This window comes from Leptopilina heterotoma, unplaced genomic scaffold, assembly GCF_015476425.1.
Source record: "Leptopilina heterotoma isolate Lh14 unplaced genomic scaffold, ASM1547642v1 Lhet_251, whole genome shotgun sequence".
NCBI classification, from domain to species: Eukaryota; Metazoa; Arthropoda; class Insecta; order Hymenoptera; family Figitidae; genus Leptopilina; species Leptopilina heterotoma.
In genome coordinates, this window is record NW_025110965.1 from 655,772 (window position 1) to 682,147 (window position 26,376).

General features: G+C 28.8%; 2 protein-coding genes across 2 annotated transcripts; both read left to right on the forward strand.

The window, feature by feature from the left end:
• The first annotated feature begins 4,673 nt into the window (after positions 1-4,673).
• LOC122503275 (thioredoxin-like protein 1) lies at positions 4,674-26,184 on the forward strand. Its single transcript, XM_043613748.1, has 4 exons — positions 4,674-4,771; positions 14,008-14,275; positions 24,924-25,207; positions 25,498-26,184. Exons 1-4 carry the CDS (start codon positions 4,689-4,691, stop codon positions 25,709-25,711), a joined length of 849 nt encoding a protein of 282 aa, XP_043469683.1. The 5' UTR covers positions 4,674-4,688; the 3' UTR covers positions 25,712-26,184.
• On the forward strand, positions 18,320-20,489 carry LOC122503273. Its single transcript, XM_043613747.1, has 2 exons — positions 18,320-20,254; positions 20,316-20,489. Exons 1-2 carry the CDS (start codon positions 19,103-19,105, stop codon positions 20,337-20,339), a joined length of 1,176 nt encoding a protein of 391 aa, XP_043469682.1. The 5' UTR covers positions 18,320-19,102; the 3' UTR covers positions 20,340-20,489.
• Positions 26,185-26,376: the final 192 nt, after the last annotated feature.

Genomic DNA, 26,376 nt, shown 5'->3' on the forward strand with positions numbered 1-26,376 from the left:
TTTAAAAGATGATTAAATATTTCTCGGGGTAATCAGGTCCAAGATGGCGGACTCGCGGAAGTCGAAATGTGTTCTAAATTGTTAAATGACCTAATCTAAACACACCCCGAAAGTATCGCTGAAAAAAAAATTGGTGGCGGGTGTTTAAACGATGATTAAATATTTCTTGGGGTAATCAGGTTCAAGATGGCGGACTCGCGGAAGTCGAAATGTGTTCTAAATTGTTTAATGACCTAATCTAAACACACCCCGAAAGTTTCGCTGAAAAAAAAATTGGTGGCGGGTGTTTAAAAGATGATTAAATATTTCTCGGGGTAATCAGGTCCAAGATGGCGGACTCGCGGAAGTCGAAATGTGTTCCAAATTGTTTAATGACCTGATTTAAACACACCCTGCAAGTTTCGCCGAAAAAAATATTGGTGGCGGGTGTTTAAAAGATGATTAAATATTTCTCGGGGTAAGCAGGTCCAAGATGGCGGACTCGCGGAAGTCGAAATGTGTTCCAAATTGTTTAATGACCTGATTTAAACACACCCTGAAAGTTTCGCCGAAAAAAAAATTGGTGGCGGGTGTTTAAACGATGATTAAATATTTCTCGGGGTAATCAGGTTCAAGATGGCGGACTCGCGGAAGTCGAAATGTGTTCCAAATTGTTTAATGACCTAATATAAACACACCCTGCAAGTAACGCCGAAAAAAAATTGGTGGCGGGTGTTTAAAAGATGATTAAATATTTCTCGGGGTAATCAGGTCCAAGATGGCGGACTCGCGGAAGTCGAAATGTGTTCTAAATTGTTAAATGACCTAATCTAAACACACCCCGAAAGTATCGCTGAAAAAAAAATTGGTGTCGGGTGTTTAAAAGATGATTAAATATTTCTCGTGGTAATGAGGTCCAAGATGGCGGACTCGCGGAAGTCGAAATGTGTTCTAAATTGTTAAATGACCTAATCTAAACACACCCCGAAAGTTTCGCTGAAAAAAAATTGGTGGCGGGTGTTTAAACGATGATTAAATATTTCTAGGGGTAATCAGGTCCAAGATGGCGGACTCGCGGAAGTCGAAATGTGTTCTAAATTGTTTAATGACCTAATCTAAACACACCCCGAAAGTTTCGCTGAAAAAAAAATTGGTGGCGGGTGTTTAAAAGATGATTAAATATTTCTCGGGGTAATCAGGTCCAAGATGGCGGACTCGCGGAAGTGGAAAGGTGTTCCAAATTGTTTAATGACCTGATTTAAACACACCCTGCAAGTTTCGCCGAAAAAAATATTGGTGGCGGGTGTTTAAAAGATGATTAAATATTTCTCGGGGTAAGCAGGTCCAAGATGGCGGACTCGCGGAAGTCGAAATGTGTTCCAAATTGTTTAATGACCTGATTTAAACACACCCTGAAAGTTTCGCCGAAAAAAAAATTGGTGGCGGGTGTTTAAACGATGATTAAATATTTCTCGGGGTAATCAGGTTCAAGATGGCGGACTCGCGGAAGTCGAAATGTGTTCCAAATTGTTAAATGACCTGATATAAACACACCCTGCAAGTATCGCCGAAAAAAATATTGGCGGCGGGTGTTTAAAAGATGATTAAATATTTCTCGGGGTAATCAGGTCTAAGATGGCGGACTCGCGGAAGTCAAAATGTGTTCCAAATTGTTTAATGACCTAATATAAACACACCCTGCAAGTTTCGCCGAAAAAAAAATTGGTGGCGGGTGTTTAAAAGATGATTAAATATTTCTCGGGGTAATCAGGTCCAAGATGGCGGACTCGCGGAAGTCGAAATGTGTTCTAAATTGTTAAATGACCTAATCTAAACACACCCCAAAAGTATCGCTGAAAAAAAAATTGGTGTCGGGTGTTTAAACGATGATTAAATATTTCTCGGGGTAATCAGGTTCAAGATGGCGGACACGCGGAAGTCGAAATGTGTTCTAAATTGTTTAATGACCTAATCTAAACACACCCCGAAAGTTTCGCTGAAAAAAAAATTGGTGGCGGGTGTTTAAAAGATGATTAAATATTTCTCGTGGTAATGAGGTCCAAGATGGCGGACTCGCGGAAGTCGAAATGTGTTCCAAATTGTTTAATGACCTAATATAAACACACCCTGCAAGTTTCGCCGAAAAAAAAATTGGTGGCGGGTGTTTAAAAGATGATTAAATATTTCTCGGGGTAATCAGGTCCAAGATGGCGGACTCGCGGAAGTCGAAATGTGTTCTAAATTGTTAAATGACCTAATCTAAACACACCCCGAAAGTATCGCTGAAAAAAAAATTGGTGTCGGGTGTTTAAACGATGATTAAATATTTCTCGGGGTAATCAGGTTCAAGATGGCGGACACGCGGAAGTCGAAATGTGTTCTAAATTGTTTAATGACCTAATCTAAACACACCCCGAAAGTATCGCCGAAAAAAAATTGGTGGCGGGTGTTTAATCGATGATTAAATATTTCTCGGGGTAATCAGGTTCAAGATGGCGGACTCGCGGAAGTCGAAATGTGTTCCAAATTGTTTAATGACCTAATATAAACACACCCTGCAAGTTTCGCCGAAAAAAAAATTGGTGGCGGGTGTTTAAAAGATGATTAAATATTTCTCGGGGTAATCAGGTCCAAGATGGCGGACTCGCGGAAGTCGAAATGTGTTCTAAATTGTTTAATGACCTAATCTAAACACACCCCGAAAGTATCGCCGAAAAAAAATTGGTGGCGGGTGTTTAAACGATGATTAAATATTTCTCGGGGTAATCAGGTTCAAGATGGCGGACTCGCGGAAGTCGAAATGTGTTCCAAATTGTTAAATGACCTAATCTAAACACACCCCGAAAGTTTCGCTGAAAAAAAAATTGGTGGCGGGTGTTTAAAAGATGATTAAATATTTCTCGGGGTAATCAGGTCCAAGATGGCGGACTCGCGGAAGTCGAAATGTGTTCCAAATTGTTAAATGACCTAATCTAAACACACCCCGAAAGTTTCGCTGAAAAAAAAATTGGTGGCGGGTGTTTAAAAGATGATTAAATATTTCTCGTGGTAATGAGGTCCAAGATGGCGGACTCGCGGAAGTCGAAATGTGTTCTTAATTGTTTAATGACCTAATCTAAACACACCCCGAAAGTTTCGCTGAAAAAAAAATTGGTGGCGGGTGTTTAAAAGATGATTAAATATTTCTCGGGGTAATCAGGTCCAAGATGGCGGACTCGCGGAAGTCGAAATGTGTTCCAAATTGTTAAATGACCTAATCTAAACACACCCCGAAAGTTTCGCTGAAAAAAAAATTGGTGGCGGGTGTTTAAAAGATGATTAAATATTTCTCGGGGTAATCAGGTCCAAGATGGCGGACTCGCGGAAGTCGAAATGTGTTCCAAATTGTTTAATGACCTAATCTAAACACACCCCGAAAGTTTCGCTGAAAAAAAAATTGGTGGCGGGTGTTTAAAAGATGATTAAATATTTCTCGTGGTAATGAGGTCCAAGATGGCGGACTCGCGGAAGTCGAAATGTGTTCTTAATTGTTTAATGACCTAATCTAAACACACCCCGAAAGTTTCGCTGAAAAAAAAAATTGGTGGCGGGTGTTTAAAAGATGATTAAATATTTCTCGGGGTAATCAGGTCCAAGATGGCGGACTCGCGTAAGTCGAAATGTGTTCCAAATTGTTTAATGACCTGATTTAAACACACCCTGAAAGTTTCGCCGAAAAAAAAATTGGTGGCGGATGTTTAAACGATGATTAAATATTTCTCGGGGTAATCAGGTTCAAGATGGCGGACTCGCGGAAGTCGAAATGTGTTCTAAATTGTTTAATGACCTGATTTAAACACACCCTGAAAGTTTTGCCGAAAAAAAAATTGGTGGCGGGTGTTTAAACGATGATTAAATATTTCTCGGGGTAATCAGGTCCAAGATGGCGGACTTCCGGAAGTCGAAATTTGTTGGAAATTGTTCAGTGAACCATTCTTAACAATCCCTCAAAGTTTCGCTGAAAAAAAAATTGGTGGCGGGTGTTTAAACGGAGATTTAGTATTTTTTGAGGTTATTAATTCTAAGATGGCGGACTTCCGGAAGTCGAAATTTGTTGGAAATTGTTCAGTGAACCATTCTTAACAATCCCTTAAAGTTTCGCTGAAAAAAAAATTGGTGGCGGGTGTTTAAACGGAGATTTAGTATTTTTTGAGGTTATTAATTCTAAGATGGCGGACTTCCGGAAGTCGAAATTTGTTGGAAATTGTTCAGTGAACCATTCTTAACAATCCCTCAAAGTTTCGCTGAAAAAAAGATTGGTGGCAGGTGTTTAAACGAAGATTTAGTATTTTTTGAGGTTATTAATTCTAAGATGGCGGACTTCCGGAAGTCGAAATTTGTTGGAAATTGTTCAGTGAACCATTCTTAACAATCCCTCAAAGTTTCGCTGAAAAAAAAATTGGTGGCGGGTATTTAAACGATGATTTAACATTTCTCGGGGTAATCAGGTCCAAGATGGCGGACTTCCGGAAGTTGAAATTTGTTAATAATGTGTCACCTGACTTCCCTGACACATTTCCTGAACGTTTGTATAAAAAAAAAATTGGTCTGATGGAGTTTAAAATTTTCGTTTTTTAAACGTTTAAAACTTCATGGACCTGAAGTTTCGCATTTATTTGTTTTATGTTGTTTATCACAAAGAAACCAAAAATATAATATGATGTGAAAAAATGAAAGAAAATCGAAGAAGAGAAGATAAAAAGCGAGAAAAAAGAAACGTGGAAAGAAAAATTTATCAACGGAAGGCACTTAAGTAATATTTATTTATTTTCTATTAGACATTCATGAAACTGTTTGTGGTTTTTCAATATTTCTTCAAAACAGTCCAGCCAATCAAATTAATGTAAACTTTCATGTTATTAATTCAAATAATGATTATACGTTAAAAATTTTTTCAAGAATTTTCTGTGCTGTCGATAAATCGACTGTACTCAGTTAAGGTTATGTAGAGGTAAACCTACAAGTACCATTTTCATAACAAAATTTTTTCTTGTCAGAATTTAGTGCTAATGTAGTACCGCATTTAAAAATTTAGAGCTGTTAAACTTTTTAAAAAGCGTATGATACTGCGAGCTTGACGTCAAGGTACAAGTACCATAGCCTAAAAAGTAATAATTTTTAAAAATGTTTTTCACAAAAATTTAGAGCTAATTTAATGTTGTAACATAGATTATTTATCTAAAAGAGGTTTCCAGACCTATTCATGAGTTAAAGGCCGTAGCAGTATAAGCATGTAAAAAGTGCCCCCTCTTGGATTGGGTCTATATTTAGGGAATAATTTTGACCTATTATGAGACTTATTTTCACCAAGTTTCAACTCGAAAAAAAATTTTGTTTTTGAGTTATACAATTTTTTTGAAAAATTCAAAAAAATTCAAAAATTTTTTTTCCCTCCAAAATGGTTGAACCGATTTTCATGAAAAAATTTTTTTTGTACAATACAATATGAACAGTTAATAAAAAAAAATTTTCGACCAAATTCTAACAAAGAAAGTCAGTAAAAAGTCAGTAAAAAAAAATTTTTTTTTTATTTTTTTTTAAAAAACATTTTTTTTTTATTGAAATTTTTTTTGCACCACCGCCATTTTTTTTCTATAAAGTAATAGTCCTTTCAAGAGTAACATATATTTTTTGCAAGATGATTGAAAGGGTACTTCATACTATAAAAAATAAAAAACCGATTTTTGGCCCCTAAATAGTACAGTTTTCTATATAAACGAGGGGCCAACATTTTTTAAAAATAACATTAAAAATTAATTAATACTTAAATTAAATTTCTAAAAAAGTTAATAATATATGCCTGCTTATTGTAAATATTGATTTTTTAATCAACTTTTCAAAATAATTTACAAAAAAAAAAAATTTTTTGAAGTTTTTTCAACTTTGGCATATTTTTTAATAATTGTAGAAAAAATTTGAAATTTACATAGGTTTAAGTTTTATCTTTAACTTAAGACCAAAAGAGTTTTAAAATCTTAATCGGTTTGTGAGATCCCGCAATATATATAGAAAATATCTACTGCTTTTATTCAAAAATAATATTTGTTTGAATAATTGTGTTTAATTCAAATATATTTTCTGTTTTGGTTTAAACAAAGAATATGTTTAAAAATGTTATGTTTGATCCAAACTTAAATGTTGATTAGAAATAATTTAAAATCAACCTTAAATTTTGTTTGAATTGAATATATTATTTCTATAAATGAACCAAAAAATATGTTTGAATTAAACTGAAATTTGTTTGACTGTATAGCAAAGATATTTTAAGTTTGATTTAAACAAAATTTTTTTGAATCAAATAAATCGTTTTTTCAGTGATTGACATGTTTTTGGGCCGTGCGCGTGCAGCCGTACCGGTAATTCCCGACGGTAGTGTACGTCCATTTACTTTTTTAATTAACCTTGTACATACTAAAAAATCAATATTTACAATAAACAGGCATATATTATTAACTTTTTTAGAAATTTAATTTAAGTATTAATTAATTTTTAATGTAATTTTAAAAAATGTTGGCTTCTCGTTTATATAGAAAACTGTACTATTTAGGGGCCAAAAATCGGTTTTTTATTTTTTATAGTATGAAGTACCCTTTCAATCATCTTGCAAAAAATATATGTTACTCTTGAAAGGACTATTACTTTATAGAAAAAAAATGGCGGTGGTGCAAAAAAAATTTCAATAAAAAAAAATGTTTTTTAAAAAAAAATAAAAAAAAAATTTTTTTTTACTGACTTTTTACTGACTTTCTTTGTTAGAATTTGGTCGAAAATTTTTTTTTATTAACTGTTCATATTGTATTGTACAAAAAAAATTTTTTCATGAAAATCGGTTCAACCATTTTGGAGGGAAAAAAAATTTTTGAATTTTTTTGAATTTTTCAAAAAAATTGTATAACTCAAAAACAAAATTTTTTTTCGAGTTGAAACTTGGTGAAAATAAGTCTCATAATAGGTCAAAATTATTCTCTAAATATGGACCCAATCCAAGAGGGGGCACTTTTTACATGCTCATACTGCTACGGCCTTTTTTGAACTTCTTCACACTTCTCGGAAAGCAATCGTGATAATTTAAATTTTTGAGAAATTCATCAGCTCTTTACCAATTGATCAGCAAATATATCATTTCTTAAAAAATTCTTTTTTGTAATATTCTTCTATTACAGATATTTGTCCTTGATCCATGGGTTGGATCAAGGCAGATACTTTGGAAGGTAAGTACATAATTCCTACATTTTCATTTACCGCGTTCAGTCCATTAACAACGATCAATATAATTTTTCCTGAAATTGACAACTTTGAAATAATTTAGTCACCATTGGTGGATTCCATGTCAGTTCAACACACTAATTTTCATGACTTGTTGGGATTTGGCTGTACTTTTGTAAATTTATTACTTTTATGGGTGATTCTCCCGAAATACTCCTTTTTGTGAGTTACAAACAGAAAAGAAAAAAAATTATTATTTATGGATTAATGCAGTCAATTATATTGAGCTTTCAAAAATCTACCACCTCTATAGCATGATCATGCTAACTTTTAGCTTTTAAAGTATCCCAGGCGCGAAGTGACGCCGAGTTCAGGCTTTATAAAGATTGGCCGAGCATTGGTCAACATTGATTGAGCATGAGTGAATCAGCGAGAGCAGGAATGATCAAAGCTTTAATGTAACACCGATTCCAGACTGCAGCGCGAGCCTTGATTCAGCATTGGACATCAATGCTCAATCAATGCTGCGGACGCCTAACGCAGGACTGAAACAAGACTGCTTCCACTGTTCCCAAATTTACTCGTTTCTCACGTTTATTCAATATAATGTGAATATATGAATTATTAATAATAATAATAAATATTATTGTTATTATTTTAATCCATCTATGTGTGTATAATATATACATCTAATGACAATAAGTTATTATTTGTAATAATTATATTATCTTCATATAAATAAGAATATATTACTAACAATAAATATCATTTGAATAGTAATTTTAAAAAAATAATTTTAGTAAAAAAAGACAATTTTTCTGTTAATCGTTACATTTTTTTCTTGATTTTTAACATACTTTTAACATTATTTATAAACATGTTCACATTTTTTATTCACGACACAACACACAATTTTATTTTTTTATATAAACGCTTATAACAAAGAATGAAAAATATTCGCTCGCATGTGGGATCGAAACTCACGCACCCCGCCCCCCTAACGCATACCGAAAGTTCTCAACGCACGCATTTAAACCGCTCGGCCACAGAAGGCTGGAAGGCTTCTCGCCTAATCTACTATATCAATGCCAGTGCCGTCACTCAGTATGGGACACCAATGTTCGTCCCATGCTCGATTCAAGACTCGGTCAATCTTGTTACAATATTCAGTTCCTTTATTGCCGTGTGCACTGTACAATATTATCTATAAATATTTATAAATTATTTAATATTAAAATATTTTTTCTGATAATTTTATAAGTTAAATTATATATTATTTTTTTTCTCGCACAGTGTCAAATTATTATTTTCAAATTCAAGAGTTTCGTTTATCTGAAAAATTTTCAGTGAAAAAAATGTTCATTAGGTAGTAATAAATATTTATGCCTAGTAGTTTTACACTAGGTTTAACTGTTTACTGAATATTATCAAAAATATATTTTTCGTCAAACGCGCGCGACTAAACACAAATAACCTTGAGACTTTACAGCGTGACGTTGCGATTGTCGTGCTCCCACCATCCCATCTACTCAATGCACTCCCCGCCTGTGACGTCATGAGGGGAAAGCATTGAGTAGATGGGATGGTGGGAGCACGACAATCGCAACGTCTCAAGGTTATTTGTGTTTAGTCGCGCGCGTTTGACGAAAAATATATTTTTGATAATATTCAGTAAACAGTTAAACCTAGTGTAAAACTACTAGGCATAAATATTTATTACTACCTAATGAGCATTTTTTTCACTGAAAATTTTTCAGATAAACGAAACTCTTGAACTTTGAAATAATAATTTGACTCTGTGCAAGAAAAAAAATAATATATAATAATTTAACTTTATTGATATGAATCTTATGTAATTAATATAAATATTATACACTAAATAAATATTAATATTTATTTACTAATTGATATCTTAATAACAATAATAATAATACTTATTATATTATTTAATAATAATTAATAATAATAATTTTTAAATAGTATAAAAAATTACTAAAAATTATCAGAAATAATATTTTAATATTAAATAATTTATAAGTATTTATATCTAATATTGTTAAGTGCACACGGTAATAAATAAACTATCAAGATTGATTCAAGCTTGAATAAAGACTGGATGTTGAAGCTCCACTCACGAAGATTGACCGAGTGTTAAATCGAGCATGGGACGAACATTGGTGTCCCATGCTGAACCAATATTGAGTGACAATGATATAAAGACTGCTTCAACTCTGGGTTACCCACGCTGGGCGTTCAAGACTCAGTCAAGTTTCAACCCATCGTCAGCACTGGTCTTTCGCGCCTGGGATATATTTTAAATTAAAATTTACAAAAAAATTAAGAGGTTAAAATTTGGCGCCGGCGTTTTTTATTATATATATTTTTCTATTTACAAAAAATTATTTAAAAATTATAATTTATTAATATTATCTATAAATTTTATAGATTTTGAAATACTTACAGTTATCAAAAATCTCTTTAAACAATTGTCAAAAATTATTTTTCATACATTTTAGGTTCACTTTTCACTGGCAGTTTGTAAACAACCGACAATCATATCAATTTTTAATTTTTATTCAAAAAAGTGAGAGGAATGACGGGTGAGAGGAATGACGATTTCAACATTTTTTAATTTTATTTAATTGACAAATAATTTTCCTCCAGCTTAGAATGCCCTATCATGTTTATAAAGGATAACTTTATGTGAAAAAAATTTGCGATCAATTTATATATATTAATATTGTTTTTATTAGGGGTGAGAGGAATGACGCTTTAGGTTGTGAATCTCTGCTTATGTCTCAATTTTAATTTTTTTAACGCAAAATAATGACATTTTTTAAAAAGTAACTTAAGAAATTAATATTACAGATGTTAATTTAAATATTGATCACAATAATTAATCAATATCTCTACCCACAGCAAAAATATTGGATAATATTCAACGAGTGAGAGGAATGACGCGGTACTACATGACAAATTTCATTTTCTATATTTAAAAAAACTACACGACATATTTTATTTATATTTTTGAAAATTATTCTTAGATATCATAACTTTTAGAAAAAATTAATAAAGTACCAATTTTCATGTTTTAAATAATTGTTTTACCTATTGAAAAAATGAAAAGCACTTAGATGACAGGTTAGAAAATCGATTTTGAGGTGGTAAAATATTTTAAAAATGTATTAAACAATAAAATTTTACAACTTTTTCTTGCAGAACATTTAGAAAAAGTGATAAAATAGGGAAATATGACTTGGTATTTTCCCAAATGATTATAATTATTTAGAAAATTTTGATTACATGCAAAATGAGGTTTTTTGGAGAATCACCCTTATAGTGATAAACAACTCCACTAAATATTTTTTCAAAATTTTAAAAATTACCAAAAAAAGGCATTTTTAAAATTTTTGTCTTTTTTTTAAAGTGCTATAACTTTGATTCCAATTAACCGATTTTGGATTTTGAAAAAAGGATTTCTTTGGTTTTATGTAGGTATATTTTAAGTTAAAATTAATATAAAAAAAAATTCAAAAAATTTTTTTTTTTTTAAATTTTGAAAAATTAAAAATCCGTTTTTGAAAAAACATCATCTTTGATTTTCTTATGAGCCATGTAAAAATCAGAGTCGGACCATGAGAATTTTTGAGGAAAATAATAATTTATCATTATTTTACATAGAAAATGATGATTTATAATTAATTTCTTCAAAAAGTTCCATGGTTCTACTCTGATTTTTACATGGCTCATAGAAAAAAGGTCACCAGCTTATAGCCCGTGAAAACCCCTTTAAAAATCACTATTCCTACTTTAAATTTGATTAATTTTACTTATCAATCAGGGTGTCTAGCGAACCGGGAATCCGGGAAAAACCGGGAAAACCCCGGGAATTTTTTTTTCCCGGGAAAAACCGGGAAACCCCCGGGAATTTTCTTTTAAATCCGGGAATTTTTTTATGAAGTACTTTATTATGTTGTTGGAAAAAATAGTTACATTTTTTCAACGCTTAACTTAATTTTTTTTCAATTTCGAATTGTATATTGATTCTCTTCGTATATTAGACAATGTTTTATTATTGTCCAATTAAGACCTAACTTATATGGGAAATGATTTTCGATGTGACAATCCAGTGGGCAAAAAACCATCATTGTTTTAAAAACGTTCCAAAAATGTTTTTAGAACGTTTCATGTCTGCCAAATAATGTTCCAAAAACGTTCCATTGCTTTTAAAACGTTTTAGAAACATATAACGTTATTGGGACGTTATTTGGCAGACATGAAACGTTCTAAAAACATTTTTGGAACGTTTTTAAAACAATGATGGTTTTTTGCCCACTGGGAAGCTTGTGCCAAATTTTTACAGTGATGCGACACCTGTTTTTGATTTTAAACATGAAATTACCGTCAAGTAAATCACAATACAATTCTTATTATAAGTTTTACAAATATTACGATTAAATTTACTGTAAAATTTTAGTTTTCAATTATCCGGGAAAATTATTTACATACCGGGAAAAAACCGGGAAAACCCCGGGAATTTTATATTTCTAAATTACTAGACACCCTGTCAATATATTAAATCGAAAAAAAGATATTTTCAAAAAAATCAACATTTTGAAACTCTATAACTCAAAAAATATTTTATCAAATTAAAAAAAAATTATATTTACACTTCTACTAATAAAAGTAACATTTTAGCAAAGTTTAGAGAAAATTCATTTTTTTACCTGGGCAGTTCAGGAATTTTGCCCCATAAGTTCTTAACGCTTGCGCTACATTATAGCATTATCGCCGTACACGTGGTTATGTTTTATTTTTTTTACTCCGAATCCCTTTGAGATCCCAAGATAAAACTTACAGGACATGTAAAGTACATTTGCCCTAACATTTAGTAAAATTTTGAAAAAATCGAAGATAATGTTTTTTCAAAAACGGATTTTTAATTTTTCAAAATTTCAAAAAAAAAATTTTGAATTTTTTTTTTATATTAATTTTAACTTAAAATATACTTAAAACCAAAGAAATCCTCTTTTGAAAATCCAAAATCGGTTAATTAGAACCAAAGTTATAGCACTTTAAAAAAAAGACAAAAATTTTAAAAATGCCATATTTTTGGTAATTTTTAAAATTTTTAAAAAATATTTGGTGGAGTTGTTTATCACTATAAAAGTAATAAATTTACAAAAGTACAGCCAAATCCCAACAAGTCATGAAAATAAGTGTGTTGAACTGACGTGGAATCCATCCATTATAATTTTCTTTTCCTTGAGTGCATTTCATTTATAAGATAAACTAATTAATATATATTATTTAACAACGTCTAAAACACGTCAAGAATATCACAAGTATATATTCTGGAAACCCCGAAGAGAGGACGGCAAGAGTCTTGGGCCTCTACGGAATTCGCCCTTGACGCCACTTTGACATTGAAAACTGTTAACATTCAGAACTGGAAAAATATATTTTTGTCAAATTTTTAACCCAATAACCCTAATAACACAGGATCACGAAATTTTTTTTAAAGGAAAAATTGACCGGACCCTGTTTTTTGGGTCGATGAATTCAAATCCAAACTCAGTTTTCCGTCATCACGTCAAGTTTCTTTAAAATGGAGGATCCAATATGGCTGTCGAATTTTTTAGAAATTTATCAGATTTACTTGAAACTTGTTACTCGATGGTTTTTGGGGTCGCTGAATACGTATTTCATCTAAGTTTTTGAAAATTCAAAATGGCGGATCCAATATGGCTGACGATTTTAGAAAAAATTTATCAGATTTACTTGAAACTTGTTACTCGGGGTTTTTGAGGTCGCTAAATACGAATTTTATCTTTGTTTAAAAAAATGCAAAATGTCGGAACCAATATGGCTAGCGAATTTTTTAAAAATTTACCAGATTTTGAATTTTTGAAAACTAAGGTGAAATTCGTATTTAGCGACCCCAAAAACCCCCGAGTATAACGTTTCAGGTAAATCCTATACATTTTTTAAAAATTGGTCAGCCATATTGGATCCGCCATTTTGAATTTTTGAAAACTAAGGTGAAATTCGTATTCAGCAACCCCAAAAACCCCCGAGTAACAAGTTTCAAGCGAATTGGATAAATTTTAAAAAAATCGACGCCATATTGGATCCGCCATTTTAAATTTTGAATATTCACGAGTTTCTTTGATTGCTTAAAATCATATAATATTTATTCAGTGTGTTAAAGTTGTTCTTTAATAGAATCTTCTGCTTATTTTTATTTATATTTTGTTTACAGTCAGTTTTTACGAATTTTATTAATTTGTGAAGAAACTTGACGTGATGGTGGAAAACTGAGTTCGGATTCGAATTCAACGACCCAAAAAACATAAAACACATGGTCCGATCAATACTTCCTTTTAAAAAATTTTTGTGGTCCTGTGTAATAAAACTATAATAAAATTTGAACGTGAAAAAATATTGATGAAAAGATAATATTTTACCTGTCAATCTTAATGCAGATATATTACACACTTTAAGCAGGTTAAATAAACAAATAATGTACATTTATAATCCTGAAAAATTTATATTAAGAAATTAACATAAATACAAAGGCAGTCCTGCGGTCGCCGAATTTATTATGCTTGTTCATAATTAAAAGAGAATATCTCAACGATTATACGAAAATTTCTTTATTAGCAATATTATTAAGTTTTTTAAAAGTTATTTTTATAGTATAATTTTCCAAAAAGTTACTTTCTGCGACATTGGGTGAAATAAATTTTGCTATAAAATGTTAAATTAATATTTTCTTTTCAGGTGTGGTCCATGTCAACGAATTACTCCAATCTTCGATCAATTTTCCGTGAAATATTCGAATGCAGTATTTTTGAAAGTTGACGTTGACAAGTGTCCCAACACTGCATTGGATCAAGGTGTAACGGCAATGCCTACATTTATTTTCTTTCGAAATCGAAGTAAATTGGGAATTTGTCAAGGAGCTGACAAAAATACTTTAGAATCAAAAATCCAACAATTTTATGGAAGTGGTGATACTGAAGACACCGAGGGATCCGTTGCTGGACATGTACGATCTTCTGATAATGTCTATCTTCATATCTTTGGCATGTTAGCTCTTGTCGCGATTTTATATTTTTGGAATACTTTTTCCAAGGGAGACAATCAATAGATTTCAATTTCAAATTAATAAGAATATTTATTTTCTCCCCTTTGGAAAATCGTTAAAGACTTGAATCTTCCACACAACATAATACATTATTGTAAGCTTACTTTAAGCTTACACTATTTAGATAGATTGCATTAATAGATAAGCTAATGATAAAGTTTGCAGAAGTCGCATTTTAAGATGTGCTTCTAAGTGATTCATTAATATCAGATTACATCTGTGAGGATGAAATAATATTACCAGTATAGTATAGCAAATAACTTGTTGTTGTCTCCTAATGAGAAATCAGAATCGAATTTTTCAATTATTTATGTACTTTTAAGTATCTTCATTCAAAGCAGTTTATTTTTTGATGAATTTGAAGAAAAACATTTTTATTAAAATAAGTGATTTTTTAAGAAAATTTTAATTTGCATATTTTTATTAATATTAAGCAATGATAATGTAATCTTTCAACAAACTTTAAAGAAGCATATACAGTTTGCTAAGAAATGTTTTATTTAAGCTTAAAGTAATCTTGCAGAAAAATACGCTCTGTAGGTTTACTTCTACAGTTACAGAAACAAACAAGATATACTGTTGGCCCTGAAAAGTACCTCATTTTATTGCTCATAAATATTGAAACATCTTGAAATCTATTGCTACAATTTTTCCCGTTATTGAAGAAGATTGAGGGGCTGGATCAAAGGGACCATACAATCAAGTAGGAAAATTTTTTTAATTCTTTGCTAAAAAGACAAATTCAAAATGGCGGATCCAATATGGCGGACATTTTATTTGAATTCACTGCATTCGTTTAAAACTCGTTACTCGGGAGTTTTCGGGATCGTGGATAACAAATAAAAATTCAATATGGCAGACATATTTTTTTTAAATTCATCGAATTCGCTGATTGCGAATTTAAAGTTAAATTTAAAAAATTAGAAACATTGGATTTAGAATAATTGTAAATTAATGATGGAAAAAGTAAATGTGACGCGCTCCGAAGAAAGGTACCTAAGAAGCAAATCATTTTAAGGTTATGTTTATGTTATTTTTACTTTAATTAAAAGTTTCTGTTTAATTGTGTAAAAGTAAAAGCATAACTGTTGGTAATTTTAATACAGCCTCTCAATATAGTTAATTATAAAATATTACATTGCGTTTGTTATGAATTTTTTAAATTGAAGAGTATGTACATAATTTGTCATTTTTTGTATGGGTCTACTTTAGAAAACTGTAGATTATTAAATAAACATTCTATCAGTAACATGAACTTCTTCATAATGCTTAAACCTTTCTGAAATACTATTTTAATGAACATTGTTATTGTAATAACTTTTTTGAAATTATTTTAGTATTTTGCAAATTGCAAAACAAAAAGAATTTGATACTAATAACAACACATTACTACACGGATTTGCTAGAAAATTATTTCTAATGCTTTTTTTGAAAAAATTTCTCCAGCCATTGACTTTATAAATCATTAAAGCATGTTCATATATTTTTTACAGTTAATTAATATTTTTTACTAATTAGTTTAAAATTGTTTTTAAAATACTAAATTATATTTAGAGAAAAATTTACAATTGAAAAATGCAGCAGTTTGTTATATAAATATTACAAAAAATACATTTGAAAAGAATTTCTATTAAATATTGTTGATAATTATTTATGGAAATATATGAAAAATAGTTTTTAATCTTTACGAAGAAAATAAGAGACTAAAGGAAACAAAAAATTAAGTGTTAAAATTTTTTTCTTTCGTGGCAAGACTTTTTATGAAACAATTAAAATATCTCGATTATTTTATATACTTCACTCCCTCCACCAGAGCCAGCTTTATATTCTTCCTATTGCCGAATCAGTAAGTATACATAAACTCCTGGTTAATAACTTGCATCAAATGAATCGCTATTTAAAGCATTGCAAAATATAAAGTTATAGAAATATTCCGTCTAGATATTTAATTAATTTATTAATTATTAATTCAGAATGTACGATTAAAATTTTAATAACTATCAGCAATTATTTGTTCTGACAAAATAATAAAATTGTAAAATTTAATCATAAAAAATGTCTAAATTTAGAATTTAATAAAATCTAATTTTATAATTTAGAAAATGTTTCATTTGGAAAATTTTATCTAAATTTAGAGTTTTTAATGCAACTGAATTTTTATATGTTGTAAAATATTTTATCATAAAAGTTTTCGATGAGTTAATTAAAATCCAAATATTTCATCTGCTCAATTCATTTCCGCCTGCTTCTGTAAAAGTTGCTTAACTATTTAAAAAAGGCTATTAAAATTTCAATTTAGTGATACAATTAGAAAATTTTGTTCAAAAAGTATTCTATATAATTTCAAAAAAGTTATTACAATGATAATTATTGAAAATAATATGTTTCAGAAAGAAAATGCATTTTAGAAAAAGTTTAATGTGAAACATTTGAACCCAGATAGCTTGCAAGCTTGTGGCAAGTTTACCGTGCAATATTGCGAAGTTGAAAGTGCAAAATTGACGCAAGCTTGCCTAAAATGTTCATTATATTGCGAACTATCTTTGAAAGGTTGTTACAAGCTTGCAATCTTGACGTGAAACATTGCTGCAAGCTTACTAAGAAATGTTGAAAGGTAGCAGCTAGTTGGCTGTAATTTTTCGAAAATATTTCTTAAATGAAGAAAAAAAAATTGTTTCTTGAATTTGAAGATCATTCCCAGATAGCACGAGAGCTTACAGCAAGATTAACGTGCAATTTTACTAAGCTTGCAGCAAAAGATTTCTGCAAGGTTGTCATAGCCAGCAAGATGTCAACTGCTTGGCAATCTTTCTGTGATACAGAAAGTTCTCTGAAAGCTTACTATAAAAATTTTCTGAACGACTGCTACAAATTTCATGCAAGTTTGTTGCAAGCTTGATGCAATTTTTCAAAAACATTTCTTAAATTAAAAAAAAATGACCGGGATTTTGGAAATTTTTTTTTTTAAACACACATTATTTTGTGGGAAAAAATAGAAATATTTATTTTAAGACATATTAATTACATTTCATTAAAAAAGATTGAATGATCTTCTATAAAATCTATTTATTTTGTCAGGGAATTTTAACAAAAGTACTATAAAAATAATCAATTTCTAAAATTTATAAAAAAATTATGAATTTTGTTGTCCAACATAACAGACTTAGAAGAAGAAAATATTAAATTTAATTTTAAATTCTTTTTATTTTAGAATGTTAAATTAATATTGCTAATATTATTATAGATTGAATTTAAAAAAATTTCAAATTGAAGTTTTAAAAAAGTTAAATTTTAAAAGATTTTATTTAAAACTTCTGAATAAGTTAGTTTTTAAAAATATTTTTATTCACATTTTTTCAAATTAGTTGTTTTTAAATATGTAATATTTCATTGAAAAACTTTCAAATTATTCAAAATTTCATGAAATTGCGTCTTGTAAACAAGTGGATTTTAGAAATATTTTAGTTAAAATTTCTAGAATATAATTGAATTGAAATTTTGAAAATAATTATGCATAAGAAGGACTTTTCCCAATTTTGAAGATAAATGGTTAATTCTTTTTGGAAAAGCTTTCATTTAGCTAAAAAATGAAAAATCAGATGGGGGAAGACGAAAAAGTTGATTTTAGGAATGCCAGGGATGGGAAACAAATTTAAAATTATGATTTTTGAAATTTTTCAAATTTTTTCTTCTTTATAATAATTTAATAAGTTACAGTAGCAATTCTTAAAAATTATTCAAATTTAAAGGATTTGAAATTTGAATTTTTTTTTTTTTATTAAATATTTATTTCAAAAAATCTATTTAAGTTCAAAATTATTTTTGGAGTAAACTAAAATATTTTTAGGGTTTGGGAAAAAGTCAAAGTTTTGTCTAAAAATCAGAAAATTCTTTCAATCTTTCATGGAATAATTTATTTTCAGAGTTATTCTTTATGACCGGGAAATGACCGTGAATTTTTTTTTATGAAAAAAGTGGCCACCCTGAATATTAATTTTGCAGTAAAATTAACTGAAAATAATTATTCAATTATGGCCCACTGCTTCTTTCCAAATCAAATTCGATCGATATTTTTGTTTTCGTTCCCTATTTGTGTACAACAATAGTTATTATCTAAAGGAAATGCAATTTCTCTCAGAACTGTAATTTCTGGTCCTGTTTGTAGTTTAACAAGGTTAAAGTATGTAAATAAACTGCTGGTGTGTGAAATTATTTAAACAGGTGCAAATTGCATGTTTGCATGTCGCAAAAGGTTTTGAGTTCATGTTGTCATTTCGTCACCTCCAGTTCAAGTTATTTCTTCGCCTCTTCTTTAGCTTCAATTTAAGAATTAAAAATGCCGGTTGTTTTCAAAATCATAATTTTCTTTCTACCATCTATTTTTGCTAAAAGTGACAAAACAATTTGGTGGAAGTATCAAAACATTTATAGACACGAGACAGTAGATCGTCAAATATTCGATGTCGCGTCGTAGTGAACTCGATTAATTTTGACGTTAATCAAATTTTGTTGCTCACTGACAACAATACTGATGGTAGTGGTTCTGGGCAACTTGCTATCGTGAAAAAAATTCAGCAAAAGTTACCAACAATCCACTCGAGTTCTTTGCACTTCCATGATGAGAATATTGAGGATTTTTTTAATTTCGGAACGTTGTTAAATGTACGAGACACGACTTTAATTATTATAATACATAATGGGGAAGATTACGCAAAAGTCGAGAAATCAATGACGCAAATTGCCCTCTTGTCGTGCGCGAAAAGTCGCCCAAGATGCTTAATTGTACACTTTTCGAAAACAGTTGATGATAAAGAGACATTCCTTCGTAAAATGTGGATCAGCGAGCAATTTCTTGATGTGACGATAGTTGAAATTATCAGAAAGAAAACTAGGATTCATCAACTAAATCCTTTTTTCGGCTACAAGAATGAAAAGTTCAGTCGAGAGACTGTTTTATTTCCTGACAAACTACTAAATATGAATCGCTATCCACTGAAAGTTGGAATATTCCAACTACCACCTTTGGCATACCTGAAAATGAATTCCACAGATCATCTAATTGAAACATTCGGAAAGGATTCATACGCAGGGAAAATATTCTCCCAACGAATGAATTTTCAATCAATGATGTTTGCAACAAAGGAAAACAATTTTGGCAGATTTTCCTTCAACAAAAACGAAACAACTGGTTTAATTTATAAAATATTCCACAGACAATTGCAATTTGTAACTGTTACTTCCTTGTCATTTCACGATGATTACGATCGCGGGAGAAAGAACTTAGAATTTTACCTCGAATATGCAAAAGCTGAATACGAACAACTTGTTGCTTTAGTACCGAAGTTAACTGATTCTCAATCCAGTTCAATGAGAGCATCAGTTTTCTACATAATTCCATTTGCAATCGTTATCAACATAATAAATCAAAGTCTTCAGCATTTGTACAAGCTTGATGCTACCGTTTTCAATCCAATGGCGATTATTAACATCCTCCTTGGAAAATCATCGGGCAATGAGCCGCAAAAGTTACATGAAAGAATTATTTTCATGACCATGATTTGGATGTCTTTCTTCTTCTCGTCGGAAATTTTCGCATGGTTCACTGGCGTTAATCTTGTGAGTGATAATCAATTTAAAATTAACAGCTTCAAGGATCTGAATAAATCGAATCTTTACATTGGTACACAGATGAATACATTCTATTTGATTAATACGACAAAGGATCAAGACATCATTGCGATGGTTGCTAGGAAATATAAACTTTACCAATCTCCTGAATTGTGTTTGAAAGATTTGATTGAGGAGAAGAATGTTGCTTGCGTTCTGAAACAAACAATTGCCGATTGGTATTTGTTACAGTACAACAGAAAAGATCATGAGGTAATGAATATTATTCCTGATACTTTATACTCAACGATGCAAATATTTGCTCTTGAACCAGGTTCGTCGTATAGGCAGAAAGTAGAGTATTTACTTCAATTGATACGGGAATCAGGACTTGCGGAAAGATGGAAAGTTAAATTACTCGATTATGTGATGGGGAGGATGAAAATAGTGGATTTGGAAACAATTGAGAAGAAAGAGATTGTTCATGCTAAGATGTTGTTGATTTGTATTATTAGCAGTGGGCTCAGTCTGGCGTTTGTGGTATTTGTCGGCGAATTATTAATTTATAGAAATAATAAGTTGTAAACTCAAAAAAATTTTATCAAGATATCCAAAAGAATCACAGGTTACAGATGGAAGGTTGCCTTTTAAATAAAAAGTATCGTAAGTAACACGGGGCCAAAGCAGCCAAATTGTTTACATTCACATTTCGGGAATCAAAAACCATCGTAAAAAAATTGCTGCCTTTAACCCCTTGTTGATTAATATACTATTACAGGGCTCGAACCAGTAAAAGTATTTAAAAATACGGACTTTAGGGACCAAAAATAAAAAATTACGGACCAATTACTGACGAGAATATAACCAGTCCAAGTCAAAAAAGAGAACTTAAAACTATAAATTAAATTTTTCATAACTATAAAACATGAAGATATCGATGAAGATAATCGATTTCTTCATGTTTTATAACAAATAATTATTAAAGATGACCGAGTGATAAAATAATTTACAAGAATTTTTAACTACAATTCTTCTTTAAATCAAATATTTTTAATAATTTTAGAAAAAATTCTATATTCTATATTATTATATTATATTGTATTATTATATTATATATTATATTATTATATATTATTATATTATATTATTATATTATATTATTATATTATATTTTATTATATTATATTATTATATTATTATATTATTATATTATTATTATATTATATTATTATATTATATTATTATATTATTATATTATATTATATTATTATTATTATATTATATTCTATATTCTATATTCTATATTCTATATTCTATATATTCAATTTTACGAAATTTCAATTATCCGTAAATTCTTCAATTAAATAAATATTACAAAATAAAAACTTAAAATAATGTTAAAAAATTCATTTAAACTTTTTCAAAAAAAATAATTTCAAAATTCAATTATTTTTAAAAATTCACGCTATAGGTATTGCTTTTAATATTCATTTATTATCTAAAATTTTAAATGAAATTAATTTTTAAATCAATTTTTATTAAAAAAATTCAACTAGAATTCAACTATTTAAATACAAAAATAAATAATTACTTGAATAATTGAATGTTTCTTAAAATTCCATTCCCATAAAGAATCGTTATCAACAAATTTTCAAATAATTAAATTCTATCAACAAATTTTAATAAAATTTTTAAGAATAATTACATGTTTCGAGAAATTTGATAAAAATTGTATTAAAAATAATTGAAATTTAGCAATGAGTTTTATTATTTGTGAAAATAATTGAATCCCTAAGAAGAATTTTATTACTCTTGAACAATATTTCATTTTTGCAAAGAATATTATTACTGTTGAAAATAATTGAATTTTTGCAATATTTTGTAACTTTTACAAAATTGAATTTTTTTTCGTGTTTTTAATTAACCCCTTGACTGTGGATGACGTGTATACACGTCATGAAAAAAACTGGCCCAAACAGTGGATGACGTGTATACACGTCATGGCCCGAACAAGAAAACATCTTAACGTATATTCGCAAAAATTTTTACTCGGGGGTTTTTGGGGTCGCTGATCACGATTCTGAAGTCAGATTTTCAAAATAAATCATTTTTCATCCAAAATGGCCGCCAAAAATTTTGAAAAATTTCAAAAGTGGATAAATTCTTTTAAAAATTCTTACTCGGGGGTTTTTGGGGTCGCTGATCACGATTCTGAAGTCAGATTTTCAAAATAAATCATTTTTCATCCAAAATGGCCGCCAAAAATTTTGAAAAATTTCAAAAGTGGATAAATTCTTTTAAAAATTTTTACTCGGGGGTTTTTGGGGTCGCTGATCACGAATCTGAAGTAAGATTTTAAAAACAAATAATTTTTCATCCAAAATGGTCGCCAAAAATTTTGAAAAATTTTAAAAGTGGATAAATTCTTTTAATAATTCTTACCATTTAAACTTTGAAAAGCTAATAACAGATTCGTAATCAGCGACCCCGAAAACCCCCGAATAACGAATTTTAAGCGTATTCAATGAATTTTTCAAAATCGTGTCCGCCATTTTGGATCCGCCATTTTGAATTTTAAAAAACTAATGTCAGATTCGTAATCAGCGACCACGAAAATCCCCGAGTAACGATTTTTAAGCGAATCCAATGAATTTTTCAAAATCGTGTCCGCCATTTTGGATCCGCCATTTTGAATTTTTGAAAACTAACACCGGAATCGTAATCAGCGACCCCAAAAACCCCTTAGTACCTATTGTCATGAAAATTTATTTACAAGAAGGTCTTACACATTTTGGGACCATTTTGTTATATTTTAGCTACACACTGAAGGGGTTAAACATCTTCTGTAAATCCATTATTTTTAATAATTTTTGAAAAAGTTCTTTAAGAATTTTCAAATTCATTTGTTTAGAATTCAATTTTGCAAAATTTCAATTGTTCGTAAATTCTTCAATATGAAATATATATTAGAAAATAAAAACTTTAAATAATTTCAAAAAAAAATCCGCAATTAAAGTTTCTCAAAAAAAAAAAATTAATTTCCCAGAATTGTTAGTTAAAAATATGGCAAATTCAAATTTTCGAAGATTTTAATATGTAACCTTTTTAAAATTCAATTATTTCTAAAAATTTACGCTCTAATGCTTTTAAAATTTAATTAGAATCTAAAATTTTAACTGAAATCCATATTTAAATCAATGTTTATGAGAAAATTCTACTAGAATGCAATTATTTAAATACAAAAATAACAATTTATTGAATACTTGCATGTTTCTTAAAATAATTGAAATTCTGCAATGAGTTTCATTATTTATGAAAATAATTGAATTTCGGAGAAGAATTTTATTATTTATGAAAAAAATTGAATTACCAAAAAGAATTTTATGATTTATAAAAATAATTAAATGTTTGCATAGAATTTTATCACTATTTTTAAAAAATAATTGAAATTTTGCTAAGAATTTTATTAAAATTTTAGAAAATAATTGAATTTCGGAGAAGAATTTTATTGCTTGTAAAAATAATTGAAGTTTTGCCAAAAATTTTATTAAAATTGTAGAAAATAATTCAATTTTGGAGAAGATTTTATTGCTTGTAAAAAAATAATTGGAATTTTGTCGAGAATTTTTATAAAGTTTTGAACATAATTGAATTTCTGCGAAGAATTTGATTACTTTTTGAAAATAATTGAAATTCCGCAAAAATGTGTAATTTTTTTCTAAAATTCAATTTTTTGTAGTATAATTTCAACTAAAATTCATTTTTAAATCAATTTTTAATAGTAAATTTTACGAGAATTCAATTATTTAAACACAAAAATAAATAATTTATTGAAAAATTGAATATATTTATGAAAATAAATGAAATTATTGCAAAGAAATTTAATGACATTTTTATTATTTAAGAAAATAATGAAATGTTCGCGTAAAATTTTATCGGAATTTTTTGAAAATAATTAAATTTATTTGAAAAAAATTTATTAAAACAGTAGATATTAAAAATCATTAAATTATGGAAAATTTTTGAAAATAGTTGAATTTCGGATAAGAATTTTATTATTTATAAAGATAATTGAAATTTTGACGAAGATTTTATTAAAATTTTAGAAATTAATTGAATTCCTAAAAAGAATTTCATTATTTACGAAAATAATTGAATCTTCGTAAACATTTTATTGTTTATGAAAATAATTGAATGATTGCGAAGAAATTTATAAATTGTAAATAATGAAATTCTTGTGAAATTTTTATTATTTTTTGAAAATAATGAAAAGTTTGTGTAGAATTTTATTAAATTTTTTTTTAAATAATTGAATTCTTTTGGAAAATTTTATGAAAATAGTAGATATTGAAAATCATTGAATTGAGGAAAATTTTTGAAAATAATTAAATTTTGGAGAAGAATTTAATTATTTCTTAAGATAATTGAAATGTTGATGAGAATTTAAAAAAATTTTGGAACATAATTGAATTTCTACGAGGAATTTTATTATTTTTGAAAATAGTTTAATTTCTGCAATTATTTATAATTTTTCTAAAATTATCCAAATTATATCGTACAATTTACGAAGTTTTCATCCTTTTTGAATCAAATTACGGACTTTACGGACCTTTTTTAAAAAAATGGACTTTTACGGACTTCAAGCAAAGTTACGGACCTAGTTCGAGCCCTGCTATTACAGTTTCATTTTTTATCTGCAAAACACAATTTCACTAACAAGTGAAAGTTGAAATTTTAAAGTTATTTAAATACATGAAACAACTTTCTTTGTTATCTCCCTTGGTATTAAAAATTCGCGACATGTCATTTAATTTGTTAATAATATTCTGTAAAAACTTCTTTTGATTTTGCAAATCATGAGAAAGCTAAAAATTTCACTATTTGTAAATTTGTCGGGAATTTTTGTATTTTGTCATAAGTTGGAAACATTTTACTTTTGTAGATGGACTTGATCAGTTTTGTAGCAAAGACACAGTGTGAATGCTTAAACGAATCTGACGATCATCCTTTAGTTCAGTGTTTGTCGGCTGACGAGGGCTTCTTGGAGAGTGATTGCGATGAGCAACTCATCATTTCTTTTACTTTCCTGCAAGCTGTTAAAGTGCATTCTATAAAAATTAAGGCTCCAGCGGAGAAAGGTCCCAAAACTCTAAAGCTGTTTATTAATCAACCTAGAACAATTGACTTTGATATGGCGGACTCCAACACCAGTGCTCAAGATATTACGTAAGTATATTTTTTAATTGTAAGTCAACATTTTTTTAAAATTATTTTCAGAAATATAATTGTTTTTAAAAAATATTTTCGGATTTTCTCAATGAAATTATTTAAAATTTAACGACTTATTCTTATTTATTTTTCCACAGGGAATTAAAATTTTCCAATAATTTCAATGAAAAACCTTTGAAAATTTAATTATTTCTAAAAATTAAAACTGTAATTCTTCCGAAATTCAATTATTTTTTAAAATTTTTAAATAAAATGATTAAAAACTCTAAGAATTTTTTGATTTACAGATTTACAACGAAAGATGTAGAAGAAGGGAACCCAGTTCCTCTTCGTTACGTTAAATTTCAAAACGTGCAGAATCTCCAGATTTTCGTAAAGGATAATCAAAGTGGTGCAGAAACAACTCAAATCGATCATTTAGTCATTATTGGAACCCCAATATCGACAACAAACATGGGCGAATTTAAACGAGTTGCAGGAAAGAAAGGCGAGAGTCATTAAAAGCAAAAGAATGCCACACGAATTTCTACTAGACCATAATAATTCAACTTATTTTTCCTTTTTAATTCTGAAATTCTGAAACTAAAGCATAAAACTTGTTTGCATGTTGGTACTGTTTTCGACAATGGTCAAATACAAATGTTGCATTTTTATATATTATTGAGAAATATAGATTGAGTAAACAAAAAAAAAATATTCTAAACTTATGTAAAAAAAAATTGTGCCGATTATTCCGATTGAAACAAAAAAAAGAGTGTAGTTTTGTAGAAATGATATACACAAAAGAAGTGTAAATTTATTTGCATATATATACAATTTTTATCGTAAAAACCGGCTCAATTTTTTCAATTCATCAATCAAGAACAATTTCTATTATTTTGTTTTCTGAGTTTGGAAAATATTTAAAAATATTCTTAATAACATTGAATTTGTACCGATAGTTTGGAAATAAATATAGAATAATATTTGTAAAATTATGTATCTTTCTGCCACAACATTATACTTATAAATTACCCTACATAAATTACAATTTCATTTTATATTTATATGACTTATTTCATTGTATTTTTGTATATGTCGATAAGGTCCAATAATATCAAATCTACTTTATATATATACATAAAATCGATTCGTCTTGATGCAAGAAATACACTTTTATTGTATCG